We start from the raw sequence: 22,465 nt of genomic DNA, 5'->3' as shown, positions 1-22,465 counted from the left end.
GTTGCCAAACAGTATCTCTCCTCTGCACTCATAAATTCAGCTCAGATCCCATCTACCTAGGGGCCCCCTGTGGCTGAACCTCACCGGCATGCCCCAAATCAATCATGACACACTCTGAGTGAGACAGGGAGAGGGAAAGAGCAAGAGAGAGAGGGAGAGAGAGAGAGAGAGAGAGAGAGAGAGAGAGAGAGAGAGAGAGAGAGAGAGAGAGAGAGAGAGAGAGAGAGAGAGAGAGAGAGAGAGAGAGAGAGGAACGAGCGGTATGTTTTCCTTAGCAGCAGAACAAAGGGGAATGTACAGCTCCAAGCTGATGGAATTCACACAGGAGGGGAGAGAGACAGAGAGAGAGAGAGAGAGAGACAGAGAGAGAGAAGGAAGGAGAGAGAGAGAGACAGAGAGAGAGTAAGTGTGTATGTATGTATGTGTATGTATGTATATATATATATATATATATTTTTTTTTTTTTCTTTTTTTTTTCCCCATCTCATTGTTGTATTTAATTGTAATAATTATTTTATAATTGTATTATCCTTGACGCTTTGGCAATACTGCTCACCTGACATTCATGCCAATAAAGCATACTGAATTGAAATTGAATTGAGAGAGACAGAAAGAGAGAGAGAGTAGGAGGTATAGAGAATCAGTTACACCTGCCTGAATGGTCGGCTCACAGAGTTGGTATCAAGATGTGAGAAAATATTTTTTTTAAACGCTAATTAGCAAAAAAAAAAAAAACTAAGGCAAATACTAACTACAAAGGGAGAATCCTTAATAACTTAAGGATTGATAATGCCAATCAAACTCAAATGAAAGCAGGCAGGGCTTGCACTACGATTAGACACTTCTCAGACGATGGCTATGGAGATGCAGACAAAGAAAAGTACCAGTCAGCAGTCTAGAAGATTATGGAATTACTGGTCGATTTAATGTCCTCTCCCAATATAAACAAAAGGGGATCGCTCCATCTCTTTCTCTCCTTTTCCCTCAGCTGTTTAACTTCTGAACTTCCAACAGACGGAGAGCACATCTGTGTCACTCACAGAGAATGTTGATTCACCCACCGGGACGAATATCAGGTGTCTGTATGCACATATGGGAACTATCACAATCTCTGCATCTCGCTCTATCTCTCTCACTTACTCTCTCTTTCTTTCTTTCTCTTTCTCTCTGTGCATATTGGCTCGATGGGAGACGTAAGTATTTAACGATGAGTACCCGCTCTGCAGAAACGGTTTAGCCTGCTCCAACTGCAAGTGCTTATTTTTCCAGCTTGATCAAAATCAGCCTTATAATATAACAGCAGATTTTCCTCTCAGATAATGAGCGCTTCAGTGTACAGACGTGTCAATCATATGAGCCTGCTCCGAGATATTAAAATCCATTTCTGTCCTAGAACAAAAATATCTGTATAGAGTCTGCACTGCAAAAAAAAGCTTAGTCATCTTGCATTGAGTCTTACAACCATATTTTTTCTTATAACGAGTGGAAAAATCTGCCAGTGGGGTTAGATAGTTTCACTTGTGTCCAATGCAGTTTGACTGGTTTTAATAATTGTCTTGAATATTGATGTTGATACTAGCAGAATGATCTGCTTTACCTTAAGACACTGATACTTGATTCTAGAAAAGTGTTAAAACAAGTCAAATTTGCAAAAGAAACAAGTGAAATTATCTCAACCCATTGGCAGTTTATAACTCGTTTTGACAAAAAATATGTCTGTAGGACTTTTTACAGTATTTTTGTCTTCCTGCATTGCCCTAACTCAGGTCTGAGGTAACAGAAGAGCGTGATTGTGGGCTTTTCCCCAATCCCTGTCCCTGCTGTGCTGTGTAGAGCATAACAGACAACGTGACACCATATATACCCCAGCTGCAGCCACTCATCCCTTCAACCTGCTCCCCATTTATCCCCCCCTTCCTCTCTTTCCACTCTGTTAATGGGCCCATCCTTCTTTTTCTTTAGTTTCCCCTTCTCTAATCAATAACTGTTGCCTTGTTCTTTTCATCACCCCCTGAAACACACTCCCTCCCTGTCGTTTCATCTACGGCTAATTAGGCTTTTCAGCAATTACTGGGTTTTCTTGATCCCGCTCTGTTTTCATGGCCCATTTAAGCAGTGATTCCTAGTCAGGATTGACTACCTCGAATGTAACTCTGACTTTACAGAAGCAGACCGGCTTCTAGAAATAGGACAGAAGGGGAAGAGCAGGGGAAAAGAGGAGGAATGGGGGTAGAAGATGGAAATCAAACCAGCCATTTTATTCTTTCATTTCCTCTGCCGCCTACCACCGCTCTTTTTCACTGTTAATTGGAACCATCTTACATTTCGCTCATTTCTCCAAAAACTCCAGAAGCCACAAACCTTTCTCTATTTTTCCATACTTCTCCTTCCCTCGCTCTCTCTGCCTTCATGAAGATTAAAATGAATGTGTGAGGTCAAAAGCTGGGCAGGGAGTGTAATCTACGGGAATGACAACACCGAATAAATCCTTAGGTGCAGCTGCAACAGCAAGGATCAGTGAAGTGACCCTCCTGACATGAGGGGGTCATCCCACCCTGACTCACCCATACACACCACTGACAGCTTATACATGCAATATTAGCACAAATCTCTATTTGTAATAATAAAATACTAACTTCTAATAGGCAATGTGCAAATACAAATTTCACATCTAAGTCAGACTTCTGCTGATTCAACTCATCATAGTCTGTTACTGCCATCATTTCATACTTGCCTACAGCCATTCATTCCCCCATCTGATTTCCTTAGCGTCAGCAAATGAAAAGCACTGTGTAGTAAAAGCTAGCTGTGATGTGAGCCAGAGGGACAATGAGCGAGGCTGTGGGCCAGGTCTACTCTCCAGACCCCAGGCAAGACCCGAGGCCCCTGGAGAGGGAATACTGATACTGGCTGGACTGATCCCTGGTTAAATATAGTATCCAGCATGAATGGGCTATCCAGAAGTCTTTTCCCCCTACACCAGTTGTTTCAGTTTCTTTTCTTTTCTTTCCCTACAGTCTCTTCTTAGCCTTAATAGGAATAAGCACGGAGCGATAGAGATAAGACACGGGGATGGATAGAGAATGGACAAATGTACTAGATAGTGAAGAAGAGGAAATTATTCTGTCCTGAAACAAATCAATCTTATGGGGAGATCAGGGGGATTTCCTCAATTCCTGCCCACACACACATTCAGCAAACACTATATAGTATGTCATAGGACAAAACCTGTCACGTTTTCCTTATAATATAGCAGGTGCAACATTGTCATGAGTGTTATTATAGTTTCACTACACAAAAAAAAAAAATTGAAATCAAACCTTAACAGGTTAAATGGCCAGTGGAAGCTACATTTCTCCCTAAACTAGGCTGAATTTTGCTTCAGCCACAATCCATATTTACACACATCTATGACACTATAAGAGTGTTATGGAATTAGTGGGGAAGTCCTCTGTATCACCAATTACAGGTTTCTGCACTGCATGACTGACAGCTGGCTCAGTTTCGGCGCACCATGGGACTTTGCGAGAGATTGATCGCCACTCGACCGCCCGCCGCAAAGACGTCACCGCGTGTTTTCGGAGGGCAGGAAAAATACTGGCCCTCAGAATCATTCGACCCAGTGGAAAAATACAACAAGAGGGGAAAAAGACATAGACGGAGAGAAGGGGGGGGGGGCTTAAGAAGAACAAGATCGATTCTCTTTTAGATAGTAGACTAGAGAGGTAAAGAGGGAGAGAACGGAGAAGGCGGAGATAGATAGAGGGAACGATGCGGCTAAAGAGAGATAAGAAGAGCTAGAGTTAGAGGTTAGAGAGCTGATTCGGGGCTGTGTTGAGTATAGGCTGTGCGGTTTGTCCACCAGTGGCTAAAAATACAGGCAGGGAAAATGGAAGTTGCATATACAGGCGCTCCGGTAGCGTCCGTGCTGAGCTGCACGAGTCAGGAGGCCCTGCTTTCTCACCGGTGTAGGTTTCAGTAGCTGGCACTACACTACCATACCTCCACTGCTGCTGCACTCATTTGTTTGCTGGAGGCTCCGTTCTCTCATTACCGTTTAAACTCACACATTTTCATATTTTATTATTTTCCATTTAAGTTAAGTGAGGTGTATTGTCAACGTTTTATGTACAATTTTCATCATGCATCATTGCCCCCTTCCCTGCTCCCCCATCCATCACATTCACATTCCCATCCATCCCCATCTACACTTAGCTGCAATGGTGGGATAGGACTGTAAAGATATAAACCCTCTTTACACATCTCCCTTGTTGTCTACATGGCAGATTAAGACACAGTCACAGCTCTATTCTGTGTGTTCCCCGTGCAGCCACAGTTCACCAGGCACATCTCAAAAGGCCACGGTTTGTCTATGGTAAAGGAATCTTTTAAAAGCGGATGTTTCCGGGACAAGTGTCAGGTGACAATGATCCACGGAGGTGAGTACACACGTGTGTGGCCAAAAAGCACATATCACGCATTGTGAGTGCTGTATGTCCGGTCACAGTCGTTCTTTGGTGGTAATCTTATCCAGCATGTGTACTTGATGAGGAGACTGGAAGGGTGTAAAAACCATTAGCCAGCCGGACAGCCGGTGCAGGTTGCTTTCTACTCACTCACAATCACTCACAAAAGATCGAGCCAAGGAGCACTTGTTTTTCATTCTGCTTATTTTGGATGACTGCGGGGAGGAACAGGTCATCTGTCTAAAAAAATATGGCTTGAAGGGAGACAAGAGATACATTTTCATACTCCGGAACCAGTGGCAGTTCACCTCCAGTGGTGTCAGAGGGGAATTATGGGAACCATATTATCCCTCAATCCCAATGGCTATGCTGTAATCTAACAGGATGCATCATACCAGAAAAGTTATGAATCCCACATTTGGGGATCTTCAGCACTTCATAAGCTGTTTCCCAAAGTCCACTCTTGGGCCTCCCTAATTTAAAAAAAAAAAAAAAAAAGGTTTTGGGTGCAACAAGGCACAGTCGCATTGTGATATTTGGTCCAGGCCTACAAATCTGTTTAACTGCCGTGCTAAGTGAAATGAAACACTGAAGTGGTAGAAGGGCTGTGATTATTGAGCCGCGGTGCTAATTGGGCCGTGTGGCCACAGACGGGGATCCAGCCAGCCAACTCAACCAGCCTGGGCTGTGGTCACCCCTCTCTGGGGCCTGGGGACAACAGATTGGACCAAGTCACACCACACTGTGGGGGGACTGGCACCAACTGTAGTGTGCCTACTGGCAGGAGCCTCCCTCTCGGAAAACTACCCGAGGTCACAGAGGTTGGTCTGGATCGCAGTACCAGACAGAACTAGTCGTTTCCAGGAACTAACATGATTAACAGGACCATTGAATTGCATGAATCCTGGGTTTTTAGTCCAAAAGAAGCACTAGAGAGCCAGATGAGATTTCAAGTGTGTAGTCGTTTGGTGATCTCCAAGGTTTTTGATGGTTATTGTGGTTGACGTTCAAGCTATGAATATTCTAGAGATGCACTTGGTGGCTTGGTCCTTTGAATCCAATGAGAGATCCATGGGGCAGGATAGGACGATAATGACAGAGGAAGGAATGATGCTGCTGACAACAATCTGCACACCAGACCTGCGCCATAAAAACAAAGAGATGATTCTTTGGGGGGGGTTTTCCTGTGAAGAGAGGGGATGGTAGACAAAGCAGGAGCATGCAGCACACAGCTAATCATGGCCACACTGCTGGAGACTCCATGAAACCCCTCAGTCCCTGCAGCCTGACCCAGCCCTAGAATGCCTGTTGTCATTTACAGCTCTTTCATAGTTGCGACGGATACGGTTAGCTGGCTTTACTCCCTCTCCGAAACCACATCACAGAGGCTTCACATCTTCAAAGTACCCCTGCACATTGTATAGAGGCCTGGATTCTGCACAGTGGGTTTCACTCGGGAGGCACATGTGTGCAAGGCATGTCATGTGTATGTCATATTTGAATAAGCATTGAATCCTTCTCCCTGTGTAAATACAGGGTGTTATTCTTTTGTTTTACAATCCTGGTTAATCCACAATTTGTTTGCTGTAATCAAAATGTGATTGGAGCGTTCCTGCATCAGCTTGGAGGAGTTGAGGAGTTCAAGAGTTTATATTGTCAAAGCAAAATTTTGTAGCAAATGGTAGGCAAACAAAGTTAATGTGCGTATAATTACAGCAGGTGTTAACCTAAATGGGCATACATGTGCAATGAGATAATAACTTTAGTGCGTAATTAAACACGCTAGCCAACATGAGGCTTTTATCCTTTTAACATTGGGTATCGTTTCAATGCCCACAGCCCCAGTGTTGACCCATGGCAGACAATCAGCACCAGAGCACGGGGCGGCTGACTGACAGCTTGATTAATCACCTCATCTACACTGTGCTAATAAACAGCTCAATCTCCTGCCTCTGCTCACACTGCTCTGCAGAATATTGCCAACCATGACAGACCCTCCAAAGCTAACTTTACCCCAACACTCAACAACGTCACTCAGGGAGAACCTCTGTTTAGCTCTTGCGTGAAACCACAAAATGTCGCCGGACCTCTTGTCTTAAGAAGCTCAATTAGTAAGAGATGAGCTAATTTGGCCTTTGATGGAGAGAGGGGCTAGCATTTGCAAGACATGTGTGAGCCAGATTTGAGGGCCCCCTATGCTCAAATGCTTCCCAGGATAGGAGCTCATTATGTGAAAGAATACTTCTCATTGTCTGGCCCCAAATAAGCAAAACATTCACCACCAATGCAGGTATGCACACCTGTGCCCTATTCTTAATATCCTGTGGTAGATGGCAGCTGCACTGGGCTTCAGTGCATTCCTCTAAAATAACCCCTGACAGACACTACATTGGCGGTTATTTTCATGGGGCCGTCAAAACCGGAGTTCTGCAGCGCTCACCATCATATGTGCTGAGTGGTGCTAAAACAAGCATCCCTGGATAAAATTACCCGCACACGTGGTGACACCGCTGCCCAACCGGACCACAGCAGAAAAGAGAGGAATAAAGAGTACAATAATAGAAGAATGTATGGTGTCTGGACAACTCACCACTTCACAAACATACAGGTATCTTTGTACTCCTTGTGAGCACCTTCCATACATGCCTAACCTTAATTCTTACCCTAAACTAAATTGCAAGTCCTAACCCAAAAATAGCCCCTTTAAGAAGTGAGGGCCGGCCAAAATGACCTCACTTCACAAAAATGTTGTCACTCCAATAGTCTAAAACTCAAACCGGTAGGGCACCCCGGTGGCTCACCGAGTAGAGCGCATACCACATAAGGCTCAGTCCTTCCCGCAGTGACCCTGGTTCGAATCTGGCCCGCGGCCATCTGCTGCATGTCCTCTCTCTCCCATACTTTTCTGTCTCTCTGTCAATAAAGCATAAAATGCCTAACAAATAAATCTAAAAAAACTCAAACTGGTTCTCCCAAGAAAAGAGGTACAAACACACACACATACACACTAGACTAGAAGTCCAATAACAAAGGACCACCACTGTGTGAATTAGGGGGCCATATGAGTTTCACAAGCTTGTCTGAGAAGTCTCACCTCACATGTGCAGCGCCACTGTCTGACCTGCTCGTTAACCACCAGTATGATTAGCCTAGCATCTGGAGAAAACAGAGGCTGAGGTACACTGGCTGGCCAAGGTAATTGAAATAGCACCAGTGTTTGGTCAATGTTAGGTCGGCTAGCCCAGCCACGGACGTAGCCCACACTGCACTTTATTTCCCTTAGGGCTCTCTGAGGTTGGTCTCAGCTGCGTCCTGGGGCCTTGCTCCCAGCTCTGTCCTGTGGCCTACCTCTGAGCTCCACTCTGGGGCCTTTATGTAGATCTCTTCTGACAGGTCAACTCCCTGAGCGGCTTGGTATTCCACTTGCCGTCAAGATCTGTTTACCATGACCATGATTGATATCAAAGTCCGATTCTAAGGAAAGTCACATTCTGTGGAAAGAAAATGTCTGTGTGCACGTGTGCGTGTGTGTGCGTGTGTAACTCACTCACTGTATGCACAAAGTCTGTGTATTTAACTCAGCCTGATGACCTTAAGAGAGTCGACACACACAAACCCACAGAATCCATACACTTAGCACAAACATCATTTCACATACAAACAGTGCCTGCTGCCATTGGCTACTTGCATGCCCCAAAACCACACACTTAACAAATAAACTTTCCCAGTAATGGCTCATTAGCAACACAACACAGGGGAGAGAAGATCAACAGCAGGCCCAGTCACACCTCAGCCCTCTGGTACGGCTGTGGAAAGACTGATGAGAGGAGAACGGGTTGTGCCTGCTCTTGTAATACCTCCAGGACCAGCAGACTTTAGCCAAGGGCGAAGCTAAGACAGTGAAACAATTTGCTGTTTTATATGAAAAGAATGATATACAGTAAAGTAGTGCAGAGGATAATTAAAGCCATATTGCATTTACTGAAAATACTGTAATACAGATAAAGAGTGCAAACTGAGGTTAAATCACAGATGAGTTGTGAGATGCTGAAATTGTGATGATTTGGGAAGCGCTGATGTCGTTGATGTAATTCATCTCTTACACCAAATCAGCCAAAGGAAGCTTTCTCTCTCTCAAAAATGATGACAGGAACTTTGCAAACCGTAAACAAGCGATTCCCATGTGAACTGATCTCATTAAACAAGTGGCAATCATTATTTCTTAGTTCAATCTCTCCATATTTCCCCCCCCCCTCATCCCTCAACTCTTGATAAATTGCAGGAAGATTCTGATAACAAATGCTGTAGGATTGCACCAATTCCCATGATGGCGAATCCTCACTCCCAGGATGCAGCGGGAGAATGCACTAACCGTCGGCCATTTTGGCTCCAGGTGTCACCCACATGTGTGCGTAGGGCCTTAATTAGTTGGAAACTAAGAGTCCCAGGGCAGCCAGCGCGCTAATGAGGCCTCCGCTCACAAACAACACACATGTGAGCAAAGCGCTCCGTCGCTGCCAGCTGGCACACACCCTTACTCTCTCTCTCCAAAAGAACACTTCAGCACCCCACCCTACCCCCCCAAGAACACACACTCTCTCTCTCTCTCACACACACACACACACAGAAAATCCCGTTCATTAGCTAAAGCAGGTCAAACCCCTTCACCCCCTGAATCCCATCCCCAAAATTCCCGTCTCTTTCAGCCCTGTACTCCTTGACCCTCTCACCTCCCTCTCCAGCAAGACCCTCCAGTAACCAGAACAACCCGCATTCATTAACCAATTCTTCTGTTTACTACACAAACACACAAAACCTCATTCAAATATGACACCGAACCAAACCCAAAGTAAGATTGTCTCCTAGTTTACATAGAAAATAAGCACACGCTGAGCAGCAAAGCCATAAAAAAAAACTAGGCATCCATGAATGAATCTTAATTGAAACTGACTCCAGTGCAGTAAATGGAATAACCAGATGATACGCCACTGCATTGAGGGGCTATCTGGGACACCAAAAAATCCTGTCCCCTCATTAGGAAAGATTCCTTTTCAGCCTAGCCAGATTCCCTCAAACCATAACTAACACTGGCACGGGGCTGCCAGTAACACAGGGAGCTGAGAGGATGGAGAGAGAGAGGGAGAGAGAGAGAGAGAGAGAGGGATGGGAGAGGGGGGGTCAACATCTGGGCTGAGTTAACCACTGGCTATTAGCAGGCCCTGAACCCAGCAGGGTCCAATGGAGAAAGACACAGGCATAGGGCACTAGGCATGGGGTGAAGGGGAGAGCATACAGAGAGAGACATACCACAGGAGTGAAGACAGTGAGGTGAGAGAGGGCATGGAGAGGCAGAGAGAGAAGGGTGGGGATACAAGACGTAACCTACAGAGACAGGTGAGGTGGACGGGGCCAAGTAGAATTAAGTCTGCACATATTTTAAAGCAGCAGTACACCTGCAACAGTGATCTCATCTGAGGTAGGTTATCATATGTATAAATGCCTTTTTGATCCAGCATGACATGGGTTGAAGTGTCAGTGCAAGTCCTGTTTGATGAGAGGCTAGATAAAGGTAAGACATCAGCCCTAGGGGGAGTGGGGGCGGGGTCAAAGGTCACATGGATTACGTTGGTTACATGGAGAGCAACCTGCTATTTGGCAGCTTGACCCTTTGACAGAACTAAAGATATTTTTTGCCAGGAGTCTTTCCTGCGCAATATAAGTCAGACCTCAGCAGAGCGTATCGTGATCTCGCTATGTGGGGTAAAAACAACAAAAAACCTAAATTTCTCCCAGTCATCAATCCCCCTGACAGCATCATTTTAACTGTTTATTGGCACCTATCTACGTTATCTTGTACCACTGTGTTAAACAGTGCCATTTATGCACTCACTCTTTTACTAGGGAGGTGAAAATGCTTGTGAGGAGGAGCGCACTGCTGCAGAGTATACAGAGGAATATTTCTGCAATGACATGTTTACATTAGGAGAGAGAAATAGATGTTGGCCCCAGATTCAGCACTAAAAACCTGCGTGTTTTCCGACAACACTAAACATCCAAGAAACAGTAGACGAGGTTGCTACAATAGACTGCCCACTAATGTGTTAACACTAATCGGCTTGTTCCAGCAAACAACATGATTGGGTATATCAAGAAATTGTTTTTAAAACGCAGAAGCGTGTGCTTGGATGATTCCTTGGTTTTAGGCTAAATTATGCAGCTTATATAGCTGGAATTTGGAGCTTAGCCTCTGTGTAAGGCTTTGACATATTCTTGGAATGAGCTCCGGTGCTTTATGGACGTTATATTTCACATTTCACAATGTTGACTCCATATCCCTGTGGTGTTAGTATTAGACATTCTCCGAACTCTAAACATGTTTTATTCTGGAGGAAGTATCAAAATCTCATTCTCTGGCAAGCGCTGACAGAGTCTGTGAGAAGAAATGATTTGTTGGGAAAACAGGATAGTGAGCATTTTTGAGGCTGTGGATAGAATCTCTACATCTACATCTGATCGTCTGATAAACATTTTTTTGTGGTACTAGAAATTCGTCTTTTAGCCTGCATCCCCCTCAGCGGGAAGTTAAAGCTCAGCGCCAGCTGCAGATCATGTTTGTATGTGGAAAACTAAGTGACACAGACGGGTGTAAAACTAAGTGACTGTGCAGTCTCATCTGAGTCACTGTGTGGCTCAGGAAATCTGGTGTGATCAGCCTGTCTTTCCTTCACGCCTCTCGGTGAGGTCAGCTGTTTGAGTCCGCAGGGACAAGAGCGCCGGCCCCTTTGACATCAAAACCATGGGACAGTGACACTTACCAGGTGGAAGACAATACACTACAGGCGGTTAACCACTTATTCCTCTTTTTTTGTGCATGGTTCAGATACACAAAGAGAATGAGTGAAGATAAAGGCATCAAAGCAGCAGTATATTAAGACACATAAAAGCCCAAATTAAGTTCTTCCATTTCACCTCGTCTGTCTCCCAACCTCTCTCCTCCTCCTCCTCCATGGCTTTCCCTCTGGGTCTACATATTACGATACAAACTAAACTCCTCTGCAGCAGTCACAGAGCTTCATTGTACTGCCTGCCAGAGTCCACACACACATACTAAGCTCACCGTGCCCGCTGGTAGTTTATTCTGCCTGTAATGAGAAATCTGATCATGGGCACACACGCGCACATACATGCGGCACACCCACACACACACACACACACTCCCAAACATAAGAATACAAAGGCACACAGATGCACGAATGCAGTTTATTCTGCCTGTAATGAGAAATCCAAGCATAGACACACACAGACACACACACACACCTACCAGGGAGTTCTGCCTATTTTACGGCGGGATATAAAAGATGGTATGAGTGGCTGCTCACAGCCACCTATAGCAGTGAAACCGCTGTGATTTTCCTTGGCCCTGCCCAGCGTTCCCTCCTCAGGTCCAAACCCATTCCAGCCCGTGGTCCTCTCTAATTTCACCCAAAGCAGCAGAAGCCTGAGCTGAAAAGGAGGAATCTGGCCCCCAAGTCCAGAAACTATTCCCTTTTCCTGTCTCCCTCCTCTTCCAGCGACCACAGATCGACAACTCTACGGCCAGCGCTGGCCCAAAACTATGAGGGGTATTTTCAGCACTGTAATTTGAAGCACACACAGTACACACATACACACAGAACCACACACACACACACACACACAAAGCCTCTGTGTATACATAAAGACATGTACAATAAGACAGGATAGGAGACACAAATGCCCGCTAAGGCACGTGCACCACACCCACAAGACACCTCGTCCAGTTGAGATCAGATCAGTACTTGTGCCTGTCCCTCCTGTGAGCTGCGTCTGAGGAGCCGGAGCACAGTGAGGCAGGCAGGGCGGAGGCCTCACTGCACAGAGACGTGAAAGAAACTCATCTGAAAACAAGAGGCCAATATAGGGATGTTATGGCAGGGAGGGTAGCACCCAGAATAGCCAAGGGAGTAAGAAAGAAAGCCGACTTGAATACTAGATACAAAGCTAAGTTTTGATATGTAAAGGGAGATTTGACAGATGCTTCACCTATATACTATTTGATCCTTAACTTGTGGGTAATTCCTGAATTCCTGATTCCTGAATAATGATTTTTGTTAGGGTCTTTAGATCATTGGATATTAGGTTTGAATTGAATTATTTTACAATCCTGGTCACATTTTTAAGTATATAAGTCAACAATATTTTTCCAGCAGCATCCATCACCAAGGCTTTGACTGATGCTTTTTCATCTACATCGTTTCATTGAGCTTTGAAACTAACACAACAAGGGGTCAGTGTCCTCCAGATGACATCAGGCAGTGGATAATTTCATACCTAAAATCTCTCTGTAATTCTTAATCCAAAATTGAGAAAGATTGCTCACCGTTTTGAAATATGTGTGGGAACATATACAAAATATATCAGCTCAAATGTTGACTGAAGTGCCGTTTTAATGGCCAGATTGGGACAAGAAGAGAAAGTCAAACAAAACAAAACAGAATAAAAAATTCAAATCTGAAATTCTATCTGCCCTTCAGCGGTGGGAGAGGGAGTGGGAGTATGCCACATGTGCGGATACACACACTCTCCCGAAGCGTGCCAGCTACCTAAATACACCCGTCTGTATGCTCGCGCACACACATACACACTCATGCACTGATTACAGATGCAGTATATACTGCTCCTCCTGTCCAAGACCTTAATTACCCTGCACAGTCTTATTTCCCATAAATACAGCAAGAGCAGGGCTGTAATTAGGGCCTATATTTACCCCACCTGGCTAGGGGAGAACCCAGTTCAATGGTGGCCAGAGGGATGAGCCAGCCCCAGGCTTCTGCACTGGACTGTGCTGCCATGGGTGGAACCAAGACACCAGTGGACACACATCGTCTAATTGTAACTCTACCAATGACTGATAGAGGTGTGGTTTTGTCCTGAGCAACCCTCATGATGATGAGATAGTTGTGGCTCCAAAGAAAAGGAATGGATTCAAAACATTTAATGAGATTCTGCAGATGAAAGCACATATTACATGCAAAAGCACGGGTGATGTCAAAGCCAGTCTTCTCTGATTAGCCAGTTGTTTTAGATCCACATTAAATGTTTAGAAAAAGTACACACAGTGCAAAATTAAGTTTTATTTGTGTACTAGAGGGAAATAGACACTCTCACCTCCTCAAAAAAAGAGGAATCCTTCCCTCCCTCTAATGGTCTCCAGCTTTCGTGAGATAGCCTGCCTCAGAAATCATTTCAGGGAAGAGTTGCGGCTTGTCTTGATGAGGACAACTGATTGGCTCTCATGTGAGAAGCCAAACAGACCTCCCAGTGAGGTTACATACTCAAATAGCATGGACACTTCTCTGCCCCTCTCTGTTTACTTTGTGGCCAGACTGGCCTTTCCCTGCCATCAAATCACATCTGAAGCAACAAAGTGATCAAGATGCGGAGTGGAGAAAGCGGAGACGCTTCGACGTGTCCTCACATCAGGCACAAACAAACGATTTTGTGGCATTACAGTGAAACCACTGATACAATCGTAAATGTTATGTGTTATGTAGCGTGGTGTTGAACATTGCTCCGAGGGCCCAATGTATACATTAGCGCTTCACACTCTATCCATCCAAATTACTGGCCTCATCGCATCTCTGTGTGTTCGGGATTCACCGCCCGCGCCCCTTAAAGCCTGCTCTAGCGGATTGGGTGTTAATGGGAGTGGCGGCGGTTCTCACGTTCTCCAGAGAGAGTGGGAGACGCACATCTGAAAGCTGTCATAGTGAGGCTTTGCCCGCTCTGGACTCAGAGGGCTCTAAACTGAAGCCGACGCCTCTCAAGGCAGGCCCTCATATTTCAGAGAGACGGACGGGGAAGGGCCAGATAAAGAGCGAGATAGAGAAAAAGAGAGCGCTATGTGCGTTTTTGTGTATTTAAGGTAGAAAGGAGAAATGGAACAGATGAGTTGGGGATAGAAAGATAGGGAGAGATGGGAAAGAGAACAAGAAAGCAAGAGAACACTAAACCAAAGGAAGAGGAACCCTCTAATAACTTTGATCTGGGTCCCAACCCTTCTCTGGTTTGAGGCGGTGAAGCCATGTGAGGAGTGCAGGGGCGGACAGCATGCTGACTCAGGCCTCCCTTCTCCTCTGTTCTCCTCTCCGTGGCGGTGTGACCAGGGAGATTTTGAGCCCAAGCTGGGGCTGTTCTGTAACCTCTGGTACTGAGAGAGAGTGTGAGAGAGAGAGAGAGAGAGAGAGAGAGAGAGAGACCAGAGAGAGAGAGAGAAGAGAGAGAGAAAGACCAGCGGACTTGGCTGGAATGTCCCAGCAGCACATCCCCACCACGAGTAACCACTGGGCTCTTATTGAAGACGCTGGTTCAGACAGACAGACTCTCCTCAATACTGATTCAATCTAAACTAATGAGAACCTTTAACTGAACAAAATGATTTACATGCAACGTGAGTACAATTTGATTTAAATTACTCTGAGCAATCGTTTAAGCAGAGTATGCCTAGTGGCCGAGGACCTGGAAAAGCGTTTAGTCGGGCAATTTGGAGCGCTGTTGAAAAGCTGTGCTTAATGCCTAGCGACAAAGAGCAGGGGAGCCAATTCGAACGGGAGAATATTCAAACAGGCCCTTTGGAGAGCTGCTGAATAGCTGTGTGTTAAAAGGACTTCAACACTCTGACACACCTGATGTAAACATCCAGGTTCAAACACTTGGAGTGAAGCCAGCCGACTTCGACTCATGTTACTTAAGCAAACACACACACACACACACACACAAATGCACTGTACATGCACTCCGTATTGTGAAGGCAGACAGTTCTAAGTGCGCCACAAAGAAAATAATCCACGTATACCTTTTTCACGGCTGGCTCCCTGCCTGTCCGAGTTAATGACGTCAGATAACACACATACCTCTGAAACACTAAGCCTTTCACAAAGGTGTCAAAGCTTCACAAACACACGCACAGAGCAACACATAGGTGCGCGGACGCAGACACACACACACGCACAGACGTGGGTCTACGCATGCACACGGACACACGTACACGCAAATATGCAGTCACCCTCCCTTTCCCTACCATACAAGGTGATGTGCCTTCCAGGTATTGCCGTGGTCTAATATTTAATCTGCAGCGGCATGTAGTGTTTTTGCAGGATTCCCCGTGTTTACAGATGAGAGAGCCCAGGGCCTAAGACAGACCGAGCATCTCACTAATGAAAACTCTCTGGGAGGTCCGGCACTGAAAAGTGTGAGAATATTTGACCAGCCTCACACACACACATCCCTCATCCCCTCATCCCTCAACACACACACACACACACTCTTCCAGCCCACTTCCTCATTGCCGCCGGTTGTGATGCAGTCCTATTGGCTCGGCCCTGGACTGCCATTGGTGAGAGCCGAGGTTCACGGTCGTACTAGCTTGGTGTGGGATGGTTACCCGTGGGAAGAGGAGAGCAGGGGAAGCGACTTGTGTACCATATCCATAAATCAATAGAAGATGAATCACTGAGAGTGGCCAGTGGTGAGATCTCTGGGTTAATGTCAACATGTTTATCACTGGATGAGGGGGGAAAAAATATCACACTGTCACTCCACATGGCTGTGGAGTGACAGTGGGACCAGAGGCGTGAAATACAAGGGGTCTTTTTTCCCCAAATCTACCTCTCTGTTGTAGATTTATTTGTTAAAAGGTGTCACATCAAGAATTGTGTCCTACAAGTGAATGTGTTTCCCTTGGATGGATAGCTGCATTTGAATGCCTTAGTTTCTGAGAGTGGATGTCAGCTGGTTTGAGAGTGTGGTGAAGGCTTTATTAGAAGACTTACCTGAACAGGTGTCAGCTGGGCTCTGGGGTCAAACACTCGCAGCATCTTGTCCTAGACAGACAGAGAGAGAGGAGAAACTTTAGAAGGACTGAAGAACTCAAGAAATGATTCACAATAAATTGTGGCACATTACATATTGACTCAAGCCTGTGAAAACTCAAAAGCCCTCAGTTTTAAACCTGGTCTGTATGGGGACTGGTTGGTAACTTGGTTTTCTTTTTCAGTCTCAAACAGAGCAAAACGACATAGACAGAGTCTGGTAAGTAACAATAACGTGTGTGTGACAAGTCTGTGTTTTACAGTGAATTTTGGCTTTGTGAGAAGCATGAATGCGATGTGCAAAGAGGTCAAAGAGCATGTGAGAGGTCAGGATTTTAAGTTCTCACAGAGAAAAGGGGAGAAGGATAAGAGGCTCCTCAGACAGCTGTGATTTGCTCCACAGAAATACCACTGATATTTGAAAGCTGAACATATTACATGTGACCAGCAACGCAATTTTCACTTTGAGATATTTTGCAAATCATTAATGATAATCACCTCCATCTCAAGATAATTCACAGATGGAGAATCACATAAATACACAAGAGCTTCCTGATTATCCCTAGTATATCAATGCAATCTGACTGATCCATTGTTAGCAACAGTAATCCAGTGACCTCTCCATGGCCTTATGCGCCTTGACCCCAACCCGCCCAACCAGCATACGGCATCAATCACGGCAGCCAATCAGAGGGGTTCCTGCGTGATTGAGAGGAAATGGGACCTAATGGGATCAGGCTGTGACCGGGACGTGCGTGTCACTCAATACCATCGTGTGACTGTGATCACAGCAGCAGCTTGACATACGGGGCTGATAGCACGTAATAACTATGAGGGCTTAGACCAAACCATGCACACACTTAACACACATATACATGTCAGAGGGAATCAGGGGGCTGACAATGACATATTCAAGCACACACACAAAAAAGAAATGGCCCACACATACACACACGGGGACACCATGCAACATTCTGCCCCACACACATAAATACACACATCAAACGTCCCAGCTGTCTATGCAGCAGCATTTTATCCTCGCAGGCTGAGTGAGGGTTTCCCCTCTCCCTGCGCCAGCTCAAAGATCTGCTCTCCCCAGCCGTCCATGAGGGGATTTATTTGCTGTTTGTTGGCTAGAATAGCAAACAGGGGCTTTTCCTAATGTGCCGTTTCTCTCTCTTTATCTCACTATGTGTGTGTGTGTATATACTAGCCCACCCACGAATATGAGTGCCCCAAGGCTATGTCTTCGGGCCTCTGTGACCTAAGCCTAAGCCAAAGACTCAGCAAGCAGTGCCAGAACGACACACACACACACACACACACACACACACACAAACACACACACAAACACACACAAAATAGATTTTCCAACCACATGACCTCTGAACAAGAGCTCACCTATCTGTAAAATTGGCAAATTCTAGCTAAATCCATCTCTGGAGATTCTCTGCACTTACTGACCTCAGTATACCCACAAAGGACCAGCATAGGACATGGCACACACACACACACACACACACACACACACACACACACACACACACACACACACACACACACACACACACATACACACACACACGCACACGCACACACAGACACACACACACAGGCGCTGGAAAATTTTAGCCAATTTGGCAGGTGACCAACCATTTGAAGGTCCAATTATATTCCACACATGTAGTTACCTGGTAAAATAGTAAATGTGGCAGGTTCATTTTGGGATTTACCAGCCACTGTGGCCAGCGGACAAGAAAGCGAATTCCCTACCCAGACGCACACACCCTCACATAAACACACACACAGAAGAATGTACACATATACACACAAACACACACTTGCCAATACAGGCTGTTCACTGCCATCTCATCTTAAGTGTTGTTGTGCAAACAACAACATGTGAGGGAGGAAAGTATCTGGCTGTGCAAACAGACAGATGAGGGGCCAGCCACATACAGATGTGCCCACCGTACAAGCACACACACTCAAACAAGCAAACACACTCCCTCTTAAGCCTATGACAATAACCCATATAAACACACACACAGTGATCCACCTAAACTCATAAATGCACAGATGGAGGGCCCAGATAAGAGTGTGTGCGTGTGTGCTGAGACAGCAGCTGTTTAATCAAAGTGACAGCACTTGAGCACTTGCCTCATTCTCAAGCTGCTGTTAATGAGTTTTCCCTGCCACACAACTTTCACATGCACACACACATACACACACGCTGGGAATCTGCAACCAAGGGCGCTCTCTTCACTCATCAAACACACCACGCTGCCAGCCTCCCTTTCCCAGTCTCCCACGGTTACCGGTGTCAAAGTCTGTTGTGATTGGCAGTTTCAGACGGCAGGATCTCTTCATCCTATCTCGTTCTTTTCACCATGAGAAATATGGTATTGAGTTTAGCTATAATGTGACAAAGCTACACTTTCAACTTTCAAGGTGGACCAAAGGACCAATAAATCCTACGACACCTCATTTTGTAAACAGTGCACCTCCCTCTCCTGTACATCACTCATATAAACACAGTCTTTCCTCCCGCACTGCTCTCACTACCTGTGGATTTCCCTTCCCTAAACTGAATGGCGCCTTTCTCCCTCTCTCTCTCTGCGAGTGTGTCATAAATATACATCTCTCCAGGTCCAAACGAGGCCTGTCATGAGTCCGGCTCTTTGGGGTGGTGGTCTCCCCTTCATCTTCCCCCACCCCGGCCCTGTGCCCCAATGTTTACACTATGGGAGGGCCAGGGGATTGGACCCACATGTTGGCAGGCCCTATTTGCTTTAATAAGCTGGATTGGAGAGATTGAAGGGGCCTTTTGGGTTAAATGACACCAGAGCCCAACAGGGCAAGAACCTTGGAGGCCCCTGGCTCTGATCTTGGCTCACATTTCTCCCTCTCTTTCTTTTCTGTTGCCTTGTTCTTTCAGGCTACGCTGAGGCTGATGGTAGCTCTGGTGAGGACAATTATCCTGTCAAGGTAAATGTCGCGATTTGGATATGAGCTGTGATGGTTGGGGTAATTTGTTTCTTGTCAGTGCAAATACAAAAAAGGGTATTCAACTGACAATCATACCTGCTAAATACACACATATGGCAGATCTCTATGTAAAAGTTTGTTCTGTCTCAAGCACAAGTAAGCTTGTTGTGCTTTGCCTAAATTATACACCAGAGGCTTCTGCCTCACTGTCAAACCAATTAGTCTCTCTCTCTCTCTCGATGCAAATGAGGTAACGTTGAGTGCAGAAACTGTGCAATAATGGATTATGTTAACCTCCACTGATGAAAAAGCCCCTAGCTCTCCTAATAAACTAAAGCTATTCATGAAACAATTTCACTTCAACTCATAAATCTATTCTTTCTCTGCCCCCTACTCATAAACCCATACCGCCTCCCTCCTTCCACCTCCTACCCAAAATATTAACAACCTAATGGAAAGCCCTTCAAGCTCTGTGATTATTTCCTGATGACAGGGAGGAGATGGGGCCACATGGATGCCTAAAAAACCAGATCAGGCTCCCTCTCTTGGGCAATAAAATCAGTCGCTCCTAGGCTTTGCTCAAGGTGAGGTGCGAGTTCCCCTTGTACAGTTCTCTTTGTTCCCTTCCAATTTGGCCATAACTACTGTAAGTTGTCAGGGGAGTAATGGAGGTAGACTCCTGATGAAGGGGAAGGGGAGGGGGCAATGGGGAATATGGGAAGGTGTACTGGGGATAGGGGATAGGGGTCATGGGTCAGGGGGGGTCAAGACAAACCAAAAGCCCTGATGGATGCATCCTTCACACGCAGGTATGTGCCCTCGTTAGTGCCCTAATTAACAAGTTACTCCAGTTTCCATTCTGACTGGGAAAAACTCCACAGGCACTCCACCAGCAAGTCAGCGGCCAAGTCTACTCATGCTACTGAACATTTCTTTAATATGCTTTGTCGTCACCATTACCCTATTAAGACTAACTGGTTATTAGGTGTTTTACGTCACAGCGTTTCCAAGTTTATCCCTTTTTCCCCCCGAGGAGAACGCATTTCCCAGAACTGTTCACTAATTCCTGTTATCCAGAGTGTGATCCCCACCCTTGTTTATGAGAGTCACCCCTGTTGACATGCTGATGGAACAATCCCCACATAAACATGAAATGACCCACACAGATTTGAGGGCCAGTGGTCTCCAGTGTAAAGCACACTGTATTGAATGTGAGCCATTGGCCACATCTAGTGGTCAGACACCGCAACTACAATAATTGAACCTCAACCAGATAGAGCTTGTTCTTGGAATAAAATACCATTTCCACACATCAAGTTACACTCCCTATCAAAATGTCCAACTAGGTAAGATGTTTCTCCCCCAAAATGAAAACCTTTAATTTTGGATGCTCAGAAAACGTAAGGTGAAGCCCTGCTGGTCATTAAAATGCATGTGGATGCGGTGTAAGTGTCCCCACTCACCTTGCAGGAGGAAGCCAGCAGGGAACCGTCCTGCTTCCAGCTCAGACTCTGCAGCTGGTCGCTGTGCTGCTCCAGAACTGCAGACACACACATCATACAGACAGGTGAGAGGAGGAGAGGACTGGAGACGCAGTACTCATGTTAGACAGGGACATCAAAGAAGCACAGAAGAGGAAAGATGACGCCAAAGAAAGTGACAAATCACAATTCCAAAGATGAGACAGATGCAGAGCACAGAATGAGAGCGCAACTATGGACAAGACAGAAAACACAGGCATCTAATGTCTGAGAGGTCACTGCATGATCAATAAAAAATGCCGGAGAGAGGTGAAGCCATGATGGAGCACAAGGAAACAAAGCATGAAAAAACAGACAATAATACAACAAAGCAGGGGTCAAATACACCAGAACTGATCATATGTCCTTATAGTTGAGGCATATGACAGAAGTTATCAATGTGACTCGTATGATGGAGGTTACAGTGTCATAAATGAGCACAGCACAGCTTGTGTGGATTGTACAGTTTTACTGTGACACCAAACAGGTGATAGGAGATGAGGAGTGCACTTGTTAAGGCAGTTACACACAGAATGATTTGAAATGAACCAAACAGTAAAGGACAAACAAGAATCCACACACACACTCATTCAAACATAGACTTTCTTTCAAGTCTTGCCCCTCAACCACATAAACGAAAAACTGGGATCAAGTAGGAATGAGGAATGAGAGTAATGGAAGGCAGTGTGGGGGTACAGCTCATGGGGAGTGGGGTCAGCAGTGAGCAGCAGCCAGGCCAGCTGTCATGGTGGGAGGGGGGGCAAGGTGTGTGTGTGTGTCTGTGGTGGGGGGTGGGGGGTGAGGCCAGAGGATAGTGACTGTATCCTGAGGCCAGTCCAGGGAGACTGGGACCAGGACTGTGAACCAAAACTTTACCTCTGCTGCTCCAGCACTTAGACAGAGCCACAGGGCTGTAAAACGTAGGCAGTGTCAGTGAGACAGTCCCCAACGAAAAAAAGCCTAACCAAACCAACCAGTTCACTCCATTCCAAGTATAAATGTTACACATAGAAACAAAACAAGGCATAACAAAAACTGAAAAGCTGACTGGTTGACAGAGACTGGAGTGTTAAACGTTACAGACACAGTGCATGATGTAAAACAAATTAATCAATCCATGGATGCAAAAAGACAAAGAAGATTTTGTGTGTGTGTGTATTTACACTGTACGCACATCCATACATATGCATGTGTGTGTGTACAGCTCCCCCATTATGTTGCCAGTGGCTACCTGCTAGCGGTGTGTCCTTGCGGCTGGTGTCCCAAAGCAGGGGGGACTTGCTGGAGGCTAGAGCCAGCAAGCCAGAGGATGTCGGGTGGAACAGGACCAGCTCTAGCCTGCCTTGACCCGGACACAGGGTCAGCTCCGCCCCGCTGGGCTGCTCCAGCTCTGGATCACACACACGCCACAGCTTCATCTGTACACATAGAGTTAGAGAGATGAATATGGTGGACGGCAGGGACAAATTAGGCTACGATATAAAACTGGCTCACTGATCGACCTCCTCCACTGTCACTCTCTTCTCACTACTCCTTCTCTACATCCATTTCTGCTACTAAATTGGCCCTTTCACCACTCGAAAACCCAATCCCCTGCTTCTAA

At 45.8% G+C, this 22,465-nt stretch overlaps 1 protein-coding gene across 1 annotated transcript in view; it reads right to left on the bottom strand.

Moving 5' to 3' along the window:
• Positions 1 to 22,465, bottom strand: part of LOC139641292 (coronin-7) — a 41,707-nt gene that overhangs the window by 14,367 nt on the left and 4,875 nt on the right. Inside the window, exons 5-7 of the mRNA XM_071515597.1 lie at positions 22,094 to 22,280; positions 20,806 to 20,882; positions 16,316 to 16,366 (exon numbers count right to left, since the gene is read on the bottom strand). Coding sequence (XP_071371698.1) covers positions 16,316 to 16,366; positions 20,806 to 20,882; positions 22,094 to 22,280 — 315 coding nt within the window. The remainder of the gene's footprint in view (positions 1 to 16,315; positions 16,367 to 20,805; positions 20,883 to 22,093; positions 22,281 to 22,465) is intronic.

The sequence above is a fragment of the Centroberyx affinis genome, unplaced genomic scaffold, assembly GCF_046629955.1.
Source record: "Centroberyx affinis isolate AG114_WGS23_722 - 3 ecotype Tasmania unplaced genomic scaffold, CSIRO-AGI_Caff_v1 ptg000360l_1, whole genome shotgun sequence".
Taxonomy (NCBI): Eukaryota; Metazoa; Chordata; class Actinopteri; order Beryciformes; family Berycidae; genus Centroberyx; species Centroberyx affinis.
Note: the sequence above shows the minus strand (reverse complement) of the source record. Positions and strands in the feature narration are given on the sequence as shown.